Source organism: Lagopus muta, chromosome 28 (genome assembly GCF_023343835.1).
Source record: "Lagopus muta isolate bLagMut1 chromosome 28, bLagMut1 primary, whole genome shotgun sequence".
Classification (NCBI taxonomy): domain Eukaryota; kingdom Metazoa; phylum Chordata; class Aves; order Galliformes; family Phasianidae; genus Lagopus; species Lagopus muta.
This window is the reverse complement of record NC_064460.1, coordinates 2,931,611-2,946,439: the sequence shown is the minus strand read 5'-3', so window position 1 is coordinate 2,946,439 and position 14,829 is coordinate 2,931,611. Positions and strand designations below refer to the sequence as shown.

The following is a 14,829-nucleotide window of genomic DNA, read 5'->3' as shown; positions in this document are numbered from 1 at the left end:
GGCCGGGAGAGGGGGGTCCAGTGGGGAGCAGCTCACATCTGTCCGCTGCAGGCGTTCAGGGAGGCTGTGCAGTGCATGCGCTGAGCGCCGTCTCTTTCTCCCTGGCAGCAAAGTGTTCTTCACGGACTATGGGCAGATCCCCAAAGTGGAGCGCTGCGATATGGACGGGCAGAACCGCACCAAGCTGGTGGACAGTAAGATCGTGTTCCCACACGGCATCACCCTGGACCTGGTGAGCCGCCTGGTGTACTGGGCTGACGCCTACCTGGACTACATCGAGGTGGTGGATTACGAGGGCAAGAACCGGCACACCATCATCCAGGGCATCCTGGTGAGCGGGACGCATCTCTTGTTCCGTGGTGCACAGCAGGGCCCCCATCTCCTCCCCGTGGTGCAGAGCAAGACCCCCATCTCCTGCCTCACGGCACACGCTGAGGCCCCCATGTCCTGCCCCATGGCACATGCTGGGACCCCCGTCTCCTGCCTTGCAGCGCACAGCAGTACCCCAAGGCTGGGCTCCGTGTGCTGACCGCTCTCTGTGCCTTCAGATCGAGCACCTCTACGGCCTGACAGTCTTTGAGAACTACCTCTATGCCACCAACTCGGACAACGCCAACGCTCAGCAGAAGACGAGCGTCATCCGCGTCAACCGCTTCAACAGCACGGAGTACCAGGTGGTGACACGCGTGGATAAAGGCGGAGCGCTGCACATCTACCACCAGCGGCGGCAGCCCACAGGTGGGGATGGGATGGGATGGGATGGGATGGGATGGGATGGGTTGGGATGGGATGGGATGGGATGGGATGATGAGGTCCTTTGGTAGTGGCACAGTGTGTGGGGTGAGGGATGGGAGGCAGTGGGCAGCTCGGGGTTGGGGGTATTGCTGGGTACGGCTCCTGGGCAGCTGGCACCTCTGTGGGCTCTGTGTGTCATTGGTGTGTGATGTGAGCAGCAGAGGTGGAAGGAGAGGAAGTGGAAGGAAGGAAGGAGAGGAGATGGGAGCAGCAGGGATGGAAGCAGCAGCCATCCCAGGCTGGGTGATGAATGCCCTGGAGAGCAAAGGGAACTGAGAGCAGGGGCAGCACTGTGGAACATTCGTGGCTGCCCATCCCCACGATGGGGCTGTGAGCACCAGCAGGTCCCAGCAGTGATGCTGTGTGCTTTGCCCCCCCCCCACCAATGCTGCTCCACCTCCAGCCCCATTCTTGCAGTTAATCAATTTACACACTGAAAATCCTCTTAGTGCAAGCAGCCCGCCTGGCATTTTCCAGAGCGTAAAAGTAATCAAGGGATTTCTGTGCGCTCTGGGGGCTCAGGGCCGGGCACGTGGGGCTGCACGGTGTTCTGTGCTGAGCCCCTCTCTGCTCTCCGCCACTGCAGTGAGGAGCCATGCCTGTGAACCCGACCAGTTTGGCAAACCAGGGGGCTGCTCTGATATCTGCCTTCTGGGGAACAGCCATAAGAGCCGCACGTGCCGCTGCCGCTCCGGGTTCAGCCTGGGCAGCGATGGGAAGTCCTGCAAAAGTGAGTGCTGCGCCTGTGCTACTCCAGGGGGCACGCAGCCCTCCTTTCCCCCCTCACACTCAGCCCAAATTCCCATCCGGTGCTGGAGCTGCCCCGTTGTCCCCGCAGAGCCCGAGCACGAGCTGTTCCTGGTGTACGGCAAAGGGCGTCCCGGCATCATCCGTGGGATGGACATGGGGGCCAAAGTGCCGGACGAGCACATGATCCCCATTGAGAACCTGATGAACCCACGCGCTCTGGATTTCCACGCTGAGACCGGCTTCATCTATTTTGCTGACACCACCAGCTACCTGATCGGGAGGCAGAAGATTGATGGCACGGAGAGGGAGACCATCCTGAAGGACGGTGTGCTGCTGCGGGGACAGATGGTGCCGCGAGCACCGCAGGGCCAGCACTGCTCCTCATCCTCACGCTGCTTCCTAATGCTGCTTTTCCCCGTAGGAATCCACAACGTGGAAGGGATCGCCGTGGATTGGATGGGGAACAACCTGTACTGGACCGACGACGGCCCCAAAAAGACCATCAGCGTGGCACGGCTGGAGAAGGCGGCTCAGACACGCAAGACGCTGATCGAGGGGAAGATGACGCATCCACGAGCCATCGTGGTGGATCCTCTGAATGGGTGGGCGCAGGGCAGGGCCTGGGGGGTCCTCACAGCTGTGTGTGGGGTGTGCGTGGGATGGGTATGGGGTGCGTATGGGGTGTGTGGGATGGGTATGGGGTGTGTATGGTGTGTGTGGGATGGGTATGGGGTGTGTATGGGGTGTGTGGGATGGGTATGCGGTGTGTGTGGGCTGTGCATGGGATGCATTTGGGATTTTGAGGTGCTGTTTGCGTGGGGTGGGTCTGTGTGTGATGGCAGCATTGGTTGCAGGTGGATGTATTGGACAGACTGGGAGGAGGACCCAAAGGACAGCAAGAGGGGCAAAATCGAGCGGGCCTGGATGGACGGCTCCAACCGCAACGTCTTCATCACCTCCAAAACCGTCCTGTGGCCCAACGGGCTCAGCCTGGACATCCCAGCCAAGATCCTCTACTGGGTGGATGCTTTTTATGATCGCATTGAGATGGTTTACCTCAATGGCACCGAGCGCAAGGTAGTTTGGTGCCCTTGGCTTCCCTGATGGCCTCGGGGCTGGCTTGCCTCTGCCCCCCCTCGTTCCGCCCCATGGCGCTGCCCCACGGTGCATCTGGTAGCAGTCCTCTCCTTCCACATCTGCAGATCGTCTACGAGGGCCCGGAGCTGAACCACGCCTTCGGGCTGTGCCACTACAGCAGCTTCCTCTTCTGGACCGAGTACCGCAGCGGCAGCATCTACCGCCTGGACCAGAGCTCCAAGGCTGTCAGCCTGCTGCGCAACGAGCGCCCGCCCATCTTCGAGATCCGGATGTACGACGCTCAGCAGCAGCAAGGCGAGCGGCTGCAGGGACCCGAGGCCTGGGGTGGGGGACCGGGGGTCTGGAGGAGGGGCAGGCTGGGAGGCAGGGCCCTGCTGAAGAGCTGCCCGCACTTGGTTATACCCTGGACACTCAGCTTTCCATCCCACATCCTTCCCACATCCTTCCCTCCTTCCCTCCTTTCTCCCTCTCCCTCCTGGTCTTACTGGCTGGTTCAGCGCCTGAATTGCAGAATCACAGAACGGCTCGGGTTGGAAGGGGCCTCGAGGATCACGAAGCTCCATCCCCCCTGCTGTGTGCAGGGCCACCAACCTCCCCGTTTAATACCAGACCAGGCTGCCCAGGGCCCCATCCAATCTGGCCTCGAACACCTCCAGGGACGGGGCATCCACATCCCCTGGGAGAACCCCATTGCTGGTGAATTGGGTTCTGCAGTCGTGTTCCAGCCATGGGGCCCGCTGGGGATCCTGGGGAGCTGAGCTAGCAACCATCTGAGTGCTGAACCCCTTTCTGCTGCCCCTCTCTGTCCCCACAGTGGGCTCCAACAAATGCCGAGTCAACAACGGTGGCTGCAGCAGCCTTTGCTTGGCCACGCCGCGGGGCCGGCAGTGCGCCTGCGCTGAGGATCAGATCCTGGGAGCAGATTCTGTCACCTGTGAGGGTACGACTTCCCTGGGGGATGGGGGGGTGTGGGGGTCTGCATCTCCATGCCGAGGTGCTGCGTCCTGCCCTGCTGTGCTCACGGCTGCGGCGTGTCTGGAAGCTGTGGGGCGGCCGTGTGGGCACTGGGACACAGGTGGTCCTCGCTGCTGTCCCCACTGCTGTCCCCACACCTCCTGGTTACAGCCATTCCCCTCCCCTCTGCTTTTCCTTTGCAGCCAACCCCTCCTACATCCCCCCTCCTCAGTGCCAGCCCGGAGAGTTCGCCTGCAAGAACAACCGCTGCATCCAGGAGCGCTGGAAATGCGACGGGGACAACGACTGCCTGGACAACAGCGATGAGGCACCCGAGCTGTGCCGTGCGTAACCCCTCTGTGGTGAGATTGGAGGTCTGGGGGGGAATGGGCCGGTCCTGAGCGTGTCCCCCCTCCACAGACCAGCACACCTGTCCCTCGGACCGCTTCAAGTGCAAGAACAACCGCTGCATCCCCAACCGCTGGCTGTGCGATGGTGATAACGACTGCGGGAACAACGAGGACGAGTCCAACTCCACCTGCTCGGGTGAGGAGCTCCGTGGGGGGGAGCTTTGGGGCCTGGGGGAGGTTTGGTGCCTGGGGGGCTCCTCTCCCTGGGTGCTGCTGGCTGATGGTGCTCTATCTGTCTGTCTGTCTGACCTGCCCAGCCCGGACCTGCTCCCCCAACCAGTTCTCCTGCGCCAGCGGGCGCTGCATCCCCATCTCTTGGACGTGTGACCTGGATGATGACTGCGGGGACCGCTCGGACGAATCGGCATCGTGCGGTGAGTGGGGGTCCCTCGGGATGGGGGAGGACTGTGGCTGTGCTGACGGTGCCTCTCCCTCCTCCGCAGCCTACCCCACCTGCTTCCCCCTGACACAGTTCACGTGCAACAACGGCCGCTGCATAAACATCAACTGGCGCTGCGACAACGGTAAGGGGCTGGAAGGGGCAAGCAGGGATGATGAGATCAGACTTGGAGCTCGCATCTGTCTGCAGGGCACTCCTGCTGAGCACCAGCGCAGTGCAGGGAGGAGGTGTTGGCTGAGCTGCAAGCGCTGAGACCCGCATTGCCTTGGCTGCATGGGGCTGCAGGAGCAGCCTGGCAGTGCGCATTTCAGCGCTGCTTGCAAGGTGCCAAAACTCTGGGAAGGCAGCGGAGGGCTCAGCTCTGTGGTCAGGGCTGGGGAGAAGGGTTTGCCCCCAGGCCGCCTTCCTTCCCCACAGGTTCATTTCCTCTTCCTACCAGCTCTGCATTGTTAGGGTTAATTAGTGGCTTCAGAGCAGGTGAGGCGTGCGCTGAGCTGCAGAGCGCGCTTGGTGTGCGCAGGGGATGAGCAGAGAGCTGTGGGGTGAAAGCTGCTCCCTGGAGCCCCCCAGCCTCCCTGGGTCAGCCCCCCCTGGAGCTGCTCCGCTGAGGGGCTGTGCGTTTCCTGTCCCCCCACCCAGGTGCAGCCAAGGGCAGGGGACTGCACTGACAGCAGGACCCCCCCGGCCGCAACACATCCACTGCTTCTGACCTCCCCTCCCTCGGCTCAGTGTGTCTGTGTGTCCCTGTCGGTGTGTCCATCCTTGTGCTGCTCTCTGTGCGTGTGCCGTGGCGTTGTGTTTGTCATTGTGCCCACCCTCCTGTCTTGGTTGGTTCTGTGTTTCAGAAAAAGATTGTGGGGATGGCTCTGACGAAAAGAACTGTCCAAAACCTACCGGTTAGTGCATAGATCAACATGCACCGGCCCCTCCCCTGGCCCCCACACAACCCCCAAATCCTGCCCCCAAACCTGGAGTGCCGCAGCCCCCTCAGGCTGGCTCTCTCCAGATGCTGCAGCAGTGGCTCTCACAGCTTGGTGCAGTGCTCCCCATATGCAGTCTGTGGGGAAGCTCAGGCTGTAGGGTCAGGGAGGGTCTCCCGTGCTGCAGAAGTGAGGGCATAGCTCCCAACTCTGCCCACCCCCCTCATGCTGAGGATCCCCATACAGGGGAGGCAGAGAGACTCAGCAGACATCAGCAGAGCAGAGCTGTGCAGCGCTGCCAACGAGCCTAGCAGCCGCGTTACCGAGTGCAGGGTGAGGTGGCGGGGCGCTCTGCCAGTGCCACGGCATCATCAGAATCAAATCCCCATCAAACCTGGTGGCAGCTGGGGCTCCTTCCAGCTGGCATCCCCCCATGGCTATGCTGTGTCCCCATGGCTGCACCCCGTGCTCACCACGCTGCCCCCCATGTTCCACTGGTGCTGGGTGCCCCCCAGCTCCCCCACCCCCAGCTCCCCCCCAGGTCCATGGCTGATCTATGCAGTTTCTGTGTTTTGTTTCCTACCGGTGCTGTGGCTGCGCCTGGTGAGCATGTTGGGGGGTTGGGAGGGGACCAGAGGACGGGTGGGAGCCGTGGGGCTCTCCATGCAGCCCGGCCACCCCTGCAGGGGTCCCTTTGCCAGCACCAGAGGGGCTGCCACCACCCTGTGTCCATCCATCCGTCTGTCTGTCTGTCCATCTGTCTGTCTGTGTGCTCTGCCCAAACCCCGCTGTTCCCACTTCTCCCCCAAACCCCCCTCCGTCCCGCTGTCTCTGCCCAGCCCTCCTCAGCTCTGGGTGCTCTCTGAGTCCTTTACTCTGCTTTCTCCCCCCCCAGACAATGACTGCGGGGATAACAGCGACGAGGCAGGCTGCAGCCACTCCTGCTCCAGCAATCAGTTCAAATGCAACAGCGGGCGCTGCATCCCCGTGCATTGGACCTGTGATGGGGACAACGACTGCGGGGATTACAGCGATGAGACTCATGCCAACTGCACCAATCAGGGTGAGCCCAGGGCTGGCCGAGCCGATTGCTGCTCCCGAATCCCTGCTCTGGGGGTGGGGGCAATGGGCGATGGGTGATAGAAGTGGGGAGGTGGGCACAGCCGGGCAGAGAGATGGGTGCAGAGGAACAATCTCACCCTGTGGGCTCCGCTGCCCTCATGCAGGGAATCCTGCAGCCTCTGCCTCCCTCCAGGTGCCCCCGTAGCTCCCATCCTCTCTGGCCCCACTGCTGCCCCTCTCCAACCTCCCAGCCCCGGGTGCAGGCGCTGAGCTGTGTGCCCCCCCCCCGCAGCCACGCGCCCACCTGGGGGCTGCCACACCGACGAGTTCCAGTGCCGCCTGGATGGGCTCTGCATCCCCATGCGCTGGCGCTGCGACGGTGACAACCGACTGCATGGACTCCAGCGACGAGAAAAACTGCGAGGGGGTGACCCACGTCTGCGACCCCAACGTCAAATTTGGCTGCAAGGACTCGGGTGAGAGTGGGGCAGAGGGGAACTTGAGAGCCACATCCCACTGGGGTCACCCTGGGCTCGATGTGGGGGGTGCAGTGAGTGCCGTCCCTGGGTCTGATCCCTCCTTCCTCCCTCCTGCAGCGCGTTGCATCAGTAAAGCGTGGGTCTGTGATGGGGACAGCGACTGCGAGGACAACTCGGACGAGGAGAACTGCGAGTCACTGGTGTGCAAACCGCCCTCGCACACCTGTGCCAACAACACCTCCATCTGCCTCCCCCCAGAGAAGCTCTGCGATGGGTCCGACGATTGCGGGGACGGCTCCGATGAGGGCGAGCTGTGCGGTGAGCTGGGTGCTGGGCGCGGGGGGGACCTGGCTGCGTGCAGGGGCGGAGGTGACGTGCACATCCCTGCTGACCTGCGCATCCCATCCCCTCCCCACAGATCAGTGCTCTCTGAACAATGGTGGCTGCAGCCACAACTGCACCGTGGCCCCTGGGGAGGGCATCGTGTGCTCCTGCCCCCTGGGCATGGAGCTGGGAGCGGACAACAAGACCTGCCAGATCCAGAGCTACTGCGCCAAGCACCTCAAGTGCAGCCAGAAGTGCGAGCAGGACAAGTACAACGTCAAATGCTCGTGCTACGAGGGCTGGATGCTGGAGCCCGATGGCGAGAGCTGTCGCAGCCTCGGTGGGTGCCAGGGGTGGTGTGAGGGTCTCGCGGCTTTGCCTCCTCTGGGTGGCGTTGATCCTGCAGCACCGAGCAGGACCTGGGGGGATGGAAGGGCTCTGAGGCTTTGGGCTCCTGCTTTGTGCCGAGACTCTGCTGGCTGCTGTGGGACAGGGGAGACGTGAGGCAGAGCTGCCTCCCACTGAGGTCTGCCGGTCCCTCTGCTGTGTCCCCGTCCCCTTCTGAGCTCTCCCTGTGTCCCCAGACCCTTTCAAACCGTTCATCATCTTCTCCAACCGCCATGAGATCCGTCGTATCGATCTGCACCGCGGCGATTACAGCGTCCTGGTGCCTGGACTGCGCAACACCATCGCCTTGGACTTCCACCTCAACCAGAGCTCTCTGTACTGGACTGATGTGGTGGAGGACAAGATCTACAGGGGCAAACTGCTGGAGAATGGGGGTGTGTAGTCCCGGGGTGCTGCAGGGGTCAGGGTAGGGCCCTGGGAAGGAAGGGCTCTGGTGCAGCGCCGCAGCTCTGGTGATGATCCCCTTCTGGTCTCCAAAGCTGCTCGTTACGTAGGAGTTAATTAGTGTTCCCAGTGCTTTCCTAATAGTAGTTGCAGCCCAGCATCTGGGAGCACAAAGCCTGGGGCCCCGACTCGGTTGTGCTTTCCGATGCCTGCAGTGCTGCAGAGGGGCAGGAAGGACCGCAGATGTGGGGCTGCATCTGCTGGGGTTCAGGGCCAGCTGTAGGAGGGCGTAAATCTCAGATGCATCCCCACCGCCTGCCCCCATTGAGCCGGGGGGACCCATTCAGGATGAGGCGGCATGGGTGGGGGGGGGGCAGCTGGCCTCAGCCCCACTGCTCTGCACCCCACAGCTCTGACCAGCTTCGAGGTGGTGATCCAGTACGGGTTGGCCACCCCAGAGGGCCTGGCGGTAGATTGGATCGCCGGCAACATCTACTGGGTGGAGAGCAACCTGGATCAGATCGAGGTGGCCAAGCTGGACGGCACCATGCGCACAACACTGCTGGCGGGGGACATCGAGCACCCGCGGGCCATCGCCCTGGACCCCCGCTATGGGTGAGAGCAGCTCACCCTCCTTGGGACTGCGGGGGGAGCGCGGTGCTGCTGCATCCCCACTAAGCGCTGCCCCGCTGTTCCCATAGGATCCTTTTCTGGACGGATTGGGATGCCAGCCTGCCCCGTATCGAGGCCGCCTCCATGAGCGGTGCGGGCCGACGCACCATCCACAAGGAGACGGGCTCTGGGGGGTGGCCCAACGGGCTCACCGTGGACTACCTGGAGAAGCGCATCCTCTGGATTGACGCCAGGTAGGTTCGGGTCCCCCCCCGCAACCCCCCGCTGGGCGGTGCCCATCCCCACCCCCCCGACGTCTGCTGTGCTGTTCTGCCATTCGTCTGCTTGGCTTGCAGCCTTTGCTCTGTATGGGGTGTTGGTGTCTGTGACGCATTCCAGCCTTTGCTTTGGGTTTTCTCTGCATTGGGGGCTGCGGTGTGCAATGCAGCTCAGCACCGTGCGGGGCGGTGGCCGCTCACACCCTGGGCTGCTGCTGTTGCACTGAATCCCGTTCTGTGCTCTCACCGCTTGTCCCCATCTATCGGGCGCAGGTCGGATGCCATCTACTCAGCCCTGTACGATGGCACGGGGCACATTGAGGTGCTGCGGGGCCACGAGTACCTCTCGCACCCCTTTGCTGTCACCCTCTATGGGGGGGAGGTGTACTGGACCGACTGGCGCACCAACACCTTGGCCAAGGCCAATAAATGGACGGGGCACAATGTGACAGTGGTGCAGAGGACCAACACGCAGCCCTTCGACCTGCAGGTGTACCACCCCTCCCGGCAGCCCCTGGGTGAGCCTTGGTGGGGTGGGGGGCACACTGGGATAGGGGTCCTTGTGTGTGTGTGACGTCCCATCCTCTCCGCAGCGCCCAACCCCTGCGAAGCCAATGGAGGCAAGGGGCCGTGCTCCCACCTCTGCCTCATCAACTACAACCGCACGCTGTCCTGCGCCTGCCCCCACCTCATGAAGCTGGACAAGGACAACACCACGTGTTACGGTGCGGCTGTGGGCACTGGGATGCACTCAGCCTCCCCCAGGGCTGAGGTCCCACCAAATTCCCTCTTCCCGCAGAGTTCAAGAAGTTCCTGCTGTACGCACGGCAGATGGAGATCCGCGGCGTGGACATCGACAACCCCTACTACAACTACATCATCTCCTTCACCGTCCCTGACATCGACAACGTCACCGTGGTGGATTACGACGCTGTGGAGCAGCGCATCTATTGGTCTGACGTGCGCACGCAGACCATCAAAAGAGCCTTCATCAATGGCACCGGCGTGGAGACCGTGGTGTCTGCGGGTGGGCGCGGAGGAGCTCTGCCCGCAGGGCAGCCCGTCGCTCCTGCACGGCCCGTGGAACCAGCTGACCTCTGTCCCTCCCTGTTGCTTTTCAGACCTGCCGAACGCTCACGGCCTCTCTGTGGATTGGGTTTCCAGAAACCTCTTCTGGACCAGCTACGACACCAACAAGAAGCAGATCAACGTGGCGCGGCTGGATGGCTCCTTCAAGAACGCCGTGATCCAGGGGTTGGATAAACCCCACTGCCTGGTGGTGCACCCCCTCCATGGGTACGTGTGGGGTCTGGGAGCATCAGAGTGCCACCGTGGGCACACGTGAGAGCACAGCTGACGCAGCACACGTGTGGTGCAGGGAACAGGTTGTGCACCACGTGTGTCAGCGCATGTGGGAGGTGTGAGAGGGGGAGATGGGTGCAGGTGGTGCTTGCGGGGTGTGCAAGAAGGAGCAGGCTGCGTTCTGGTGCATGCATGCACGGAGCGTGCGTGAGGAGCTGGGTGCCAACGTGTGTGTCCCAGGAGTGCGTGCACAAAGCTGCAGCAGCGTGCATGGAGCTTTGCAGGGATGGAGCTGTCAGCCTGCACCTGTAGGTACTGGGTGTAGGGTGCTGATTTGGGTGCTGGGCTCTAGGCTGGGTGCTGGGTGCTGGGTGCTGGGCTGACACACACAGGCGTGGGCCATCTCTGGGGGGCTCAGCCCCCCTCCCAGCTCACCATTCCCTCACTGCAGGAAGCTCTACTGGACGGATGGGGACAACATCAGCGTGGCCAACATGGATGGCAGCAACCGCACGCTTCTCTTCACCAACCAGAAGGGCCCTGTTGGTATGGGTGTCCCCCTACATCGCCCCAACCTGGGGGCTCCCATCTCCTCCGCCAGCACCGCCTTCCCCTCCCGATGATGTCAATCCTTTTGACACCGCTGCTCCCTCATTCCCAGGTCTGGCCATCGACTACCCTGAGAGCAAACTGTACTGGATCAGCTCCGGCAATGGCACCATCAACAGATGCAACCTGGATGGCAGCGACTTGGAGGTGATTGTGGCAGTGAAGAGTCAGCTGAGCAAGGCGACCGCGCTGGCCATCATGGGTGAGAGCTGTGGGATGGGCTGCAGGGTCCTGGCCTTCCTCCTGGCCTACTGCTGCTCCCTGAGAGTGGGCACAGCCCCTTCCCTCCACGCCGTTGCCTTAAAGCTGTGTGGAGCCGTGGCTCTGCTGCGGGGGGAGGAGGGGATGGGGAAAGCTGCTGCATGCTCCTGACCCTGCATGCAGGGGACAAGCTGTGGTGGGCTGACCAGGCCTCGGAGAGGATGGGGACCTGCAACAAGAAGGACGGGACGGAGGTGACGGTGCTGCGTAACAGCACCACGTTGGTGATGCACATGAAGGTGTACGATGAGAGCATCCAGCAGGGTGAGCGGCCGGTGGGGGCTTCATGAAGTGGGGGGAGTCCTCGGGGGGGCGCCCACCCTGCGTCGCCCCTCACCCTTCACCTCCCCATCCAGCCGGGATAAACCCCTGCAGCGTGAACAACGGCGACTGCTCGCAGCTGTGCCTGCCCACCTCGGAGACCTCGCGTTCCTGCATGTGCACTGCTGGCTACAGCCTGAAGAGCGGGCAGCAGTCCTGTGAAGGTCAGTGCTGCTGTGCCCATGTCTGTGGGGCAGCCCTGGGGCTCAGCGCTGCATGGAAGGGGCAGTGGAAAGCGTGGTGTTGTGTTGGCTTTGCTCCCCGAGGCGCTGAAGTCGCTGTGCGGTCCCAGCCCTGCAGCTGTGAGTGGTCCCCCCAGCTGCTCCCAAAGCTCTACCTCGTTTGCCACTGTCATCCTTGGAGAAAAGAGAGCCCTCCCCCATGGTGCTCAGTGCCAGCACCGCTCAAAGGCTGTTTGTGTGCGCAGTGTTCTGTCCTTTTGGCTGGCGCTGGTGGAGTTACGGCACCATCTGGGTCAGGGCAGGGATGGAATAACAACACTGCCCTGCCGTGATGCAGCGCTCTGTGCCAGCACTCAGCTGGAGGTGGCAGCCGGGGGGGGGCTGGCTGTGTCTGTCTGTCTGTCTGTCCCGGACCCACAATGCAGTCAGTGCCCCATAAGGAGCTCTGGGGATCAGCGCTGCTGTGTGAGGCCCTGAGCCGGGGGGTGCAGTGCAGACCTCTCTGGGTGCAGCCCTGGTCACAGAGCGAAGCCAGGAGGGGCTCTGTTGCCGTTCTCTGCTGCTGCCCCACGGTCAGAGGCCCCATCCCATCCCCAGCTGTGTCGATTCTCAGTTTAGAGTGTCTCCTTCCTTTCCTTTACTCACAGCAATCCCATCCGGGTTGTGTGAGGGCAGCTTTTCCCCTCTGTGTTCACCCGCTCAGTCCGTGATCAGGCAGGGGTGTGAGCAAAGCAGAGGCATGAAGGACATCCCCCTGTTGGTGGGCGTCTGTCGGTGGGATGTGCCCAGCGCTGCCCTCAGCATCCCCATGTGCTGCAGGCGTCGGCTCCTTCCTCCTCTACTCTGTCCACGAGGGGATCCGTGGCATTCCTCTGGACCCCAATGACAAATCAGACGCCCTCGTTCCGGTGTCGGGGACCTCGCTGGCCGTGGGGATCGACTTCCACGCAGGTGAGGTGTGGGCTGTGCTGCGGGGCTCTGGGTTGGGGAGGTCGGTGCAGCTCCTGTCCGATCGCACCCCCGGCTCCCATGGCGGTCACCGACGTGAGCCCGCTGCCTGCAGAGAACGACACCATCTATTGGGTGGACATGGGGCTGAGCACCATCAGCCGTGCCAAGAGGGATCAGACGTGGCGTGAGGATGTGGTCACCAATGGCATCGGGCGCGTGGAGGGCATCGCCGTGGATTGGATCGCGGGTGAGTGGGGTCTGCATTGAGGGGGGGAACCATGGGGCAGTGGGGGGTGGGTGGGCACTCACAGATCCTCTGTGCAGGAAACATCTACTGGACAGATCAGGGCTTTGACGTCATCGAGGTGGCCAGGCTGAACGGATCCTTCCGCTACGTGGTCATCTCCCAGGGGTTGGACAAACCGCGGGCCATCACCGTGCACCCAGAGAAGGGGTGAGGAAATGCACGCTGTCAGTGGCCGGGGGGTGGGGGGAGCTGCTGCCTGGGGGATGGATTGAGGTCGGAGGGTGCTGCCAAAGGGCCCTGCGGTCACACTGCTGTGTCCCTGCAGGTATCTGTTCTGGACGGAGTGGGGGCAGTACCCCCGCATCGAGCGCTCGCGCCTGGATGGGACCGAGCGGATGGTGCTGGTGAATGTCAGCATCAGCTGGCCCAATGGGATATCTGTTGACTACGAGGTGTGTGTGGGGAGGAGAGGAGTGTGCGTGGAGGGTCTGGAGCCTGTGGTGCTGGGCGCTGTGGGACCACTCGGACCCCTCTCCATCCACCCAGCAGCCCAGGGCTGTGCTTTGAGCCTTGAGATGGGGTGGAGGTGTGGGGCTGCCTCGGGGCTGGCCCCGTCTGCGCTCTACCATGGGATGGTTTCTCCTCTCCTCAGGATGGGAAGCTGTACTGGTGTGACGCACGGACAGACAAGATTGAGCGGATAGACCTGGAGACCGGCGAGAACCGTGAGGTGGTGCTGGCCAGCAACAACATGGACATGTTCTCCGTGTCAGTCTTTGAGGACTACATCTACTGGAGCGACAGGTGGGGTCCCCACAGCCAGCACTGCTGGGGAGGCTGGTGGGGATGGGCTCAGAGCAGAAGACCCTGCTGGGGCCGAGCCACACCATGACTGTTTCCTGTTGTAGGACCCATGCAAATGGCTCCATTAAGAGAGGCAGCAAAGACAACGCGACTGAGTCAGTGTCCCTGCGGACGGGCATCGGCGTGCAGCTCAAGGACATCAAAGTCTTCAACCGCGCGCGGCAGAAGGGTCCGTCGGGGCTGGGTGCCCATGGGGCCGGGCGCGGGGTGGAGGGGGCACGGTCGGGTTGCTGTGCCTTCAGGGCAGAGATCTGAGCTCCTCTATCCACCCAGGCACCAACGTCTGCGCTCAGAACAACGGTGGCTGCCAGCAGCTGTGCCTGTTCCGTGGCGGGGGGCAGCGGACGTGCGCCTGCGCCCACGGGATGCTGGCCGAGGACGGCGTCAGCTGCCGCGACTACGATGGCTACCTGCTGTACTCGGAGCGCACCATCCTCAAGAGCATCCACCTGTCGGATGAGAACAACCTCAATGCTCCCATCAAACCCTTCGAGGATGCTGAGCACATGAAGAACGTCATCGCTTTGGCCTTCGATTACCGCTACGGCTCCAAAGGCAGCAACCGCATCTTCTACAGCGACATCCACTTCGGTAACATCCAGCAGATCAACGATGACGGCACAGGACGCAAAACCATTGTTGAGAGTGAGTGTCCCTGGGGGCTCAGACCCCACTCTTCTCAGCCCCCCTTCCTCCCGAGCTGCCACATGTGTTGCCTGAGTTTCCCTTTCCCTGGTTCACGTTGGAGTTGGCCTTGGTGATCTCTGCGGGTCCCTCCCAGCACTGGATGTTCTGTGACTCTTTGGTGTTTGGAGTGACGCTCGCTGAGCTCAGCTGGGAATTCTCAGCCTCCTCTGTGGCAGAGGCCTTGGATGTCAGGAGCAGTCGCAGTGCTCCCTCTGGCACAGAAAGCACATCACGAGGCTCAGCCGTGCACGTGGGTGTGCTTTGCTCCAGAAACACGCTGCAGCAAATTTGGGATCTGCTCTGTTTGCACTTCATGGCCAGGCAGAGCTGTGGGGGCTGAGCAGACCTTACCCAGCCCAGCCCTCACCTCCAGCCCTCGCTTTGCACTCGCTCGGTTTCCTTGGCTCCCACAGCTGTAGGAAGGGCTGTGGCTGTTGCTCTGCTTCAACAGGGAGAACCTCCAGCGAGGGTTATAAACGCTCTCACTAATGAGCGTATTTACATTTGGCACCCGAGGTGGCTTTTATTACT

The 14,829-nt window shown here is 62.4% G+C and overlaps 1 protein-coding gene across 1 annotated transcript in view; it reads left to right on the top strand.

The window, feature by feature from the left end:
• Positions 1 to 14,829, top strand: part of LRP1 (LDL receptor related protein 1) — a 58,404-nt gene that overhangs the window by 23,566 nt on the left and 20,009 nt on the right. The window contains 35 exon segments of the mRNA XM_048928586.1: positions 109 to 331; positions 549 to 738; positions 1,382 to 1,525; positions 1,634 to 1,870; positions 1,967 to 2,147; positions 2,400 to 2,622; positions 2,748 to 2,937; positions 3,458 to 3,583; positions 3,801 to 3,941; positions 4,018 to 4,143; positions 4,265 to 4,381; positions 4,451 to 4,531; positions 6,223 to 6,390; positions 6,682 to 6,773; positions 6,775 to 6,865; positions 6,986 to 7,186; positions 7,287 to 7,532; positions 7,777 to 7,974; positions 8,395 to 8,599; positions 8,686 to 8,850; positions 9,148 to 9,392; positions 9,468 to 9,599; positions 9,674 to 9,901; positions 9,996 to 10,170; positions 10,628 to 10,722; positions 10,838 to 10,987; positions 11,170 to 11,310; positions 11,403 to 11,531; positions 12,369 to 12,500; positions 12,613 to 12,747; positions 12,825 to 12,954; positions 13,073 to 13,199; positions 13,400 to 13,551; positions 13,656 to 13,780; positions 13,885 to 14,256. Coding sequence (XP_048784543.1) covers positions 109 to 331; positions 549 to 738; positions 1,382 to 1,525; positions 1,634 to 1,870; positions 1,967 to 2,147; positions 2,400 to 2,622; positions 2,748 to 2,937; positions 3,458 to 3,583; positions 3,801 to 3,941; positions 4,018 to 4,143; positions 4,265 to 4,381; positions 4,451 to 4,531; positions 6,223 to 6,390; positions 6,682 to 6,773; positions 6,775 to 6,865; positions 6,986 to 7,186; positions 7,287 to 7,532; positions 7,777 to 7,974; positions 8,395 to 8,599; positions 8,686 to 8,850; positions 9,148 to 9,392; positions 9,468 to 9,599; positions 9,674 to 9,901; positions 9,996 to 10,170; positions 10,628 to 10,722; positions 10,838 to 10,987; positions 11,170 to 11,310; positions 11,403 to 11,531; positions 12,369 to 12,500; positions 12,613 to 12,747; positions 12,825 to 12,954; positions 13,073 to 13,199; positions 13,400 to 13,551; positions 13,656 to 13,780; positions 13,885 to 14,256 — 5,813 coding nt within the window.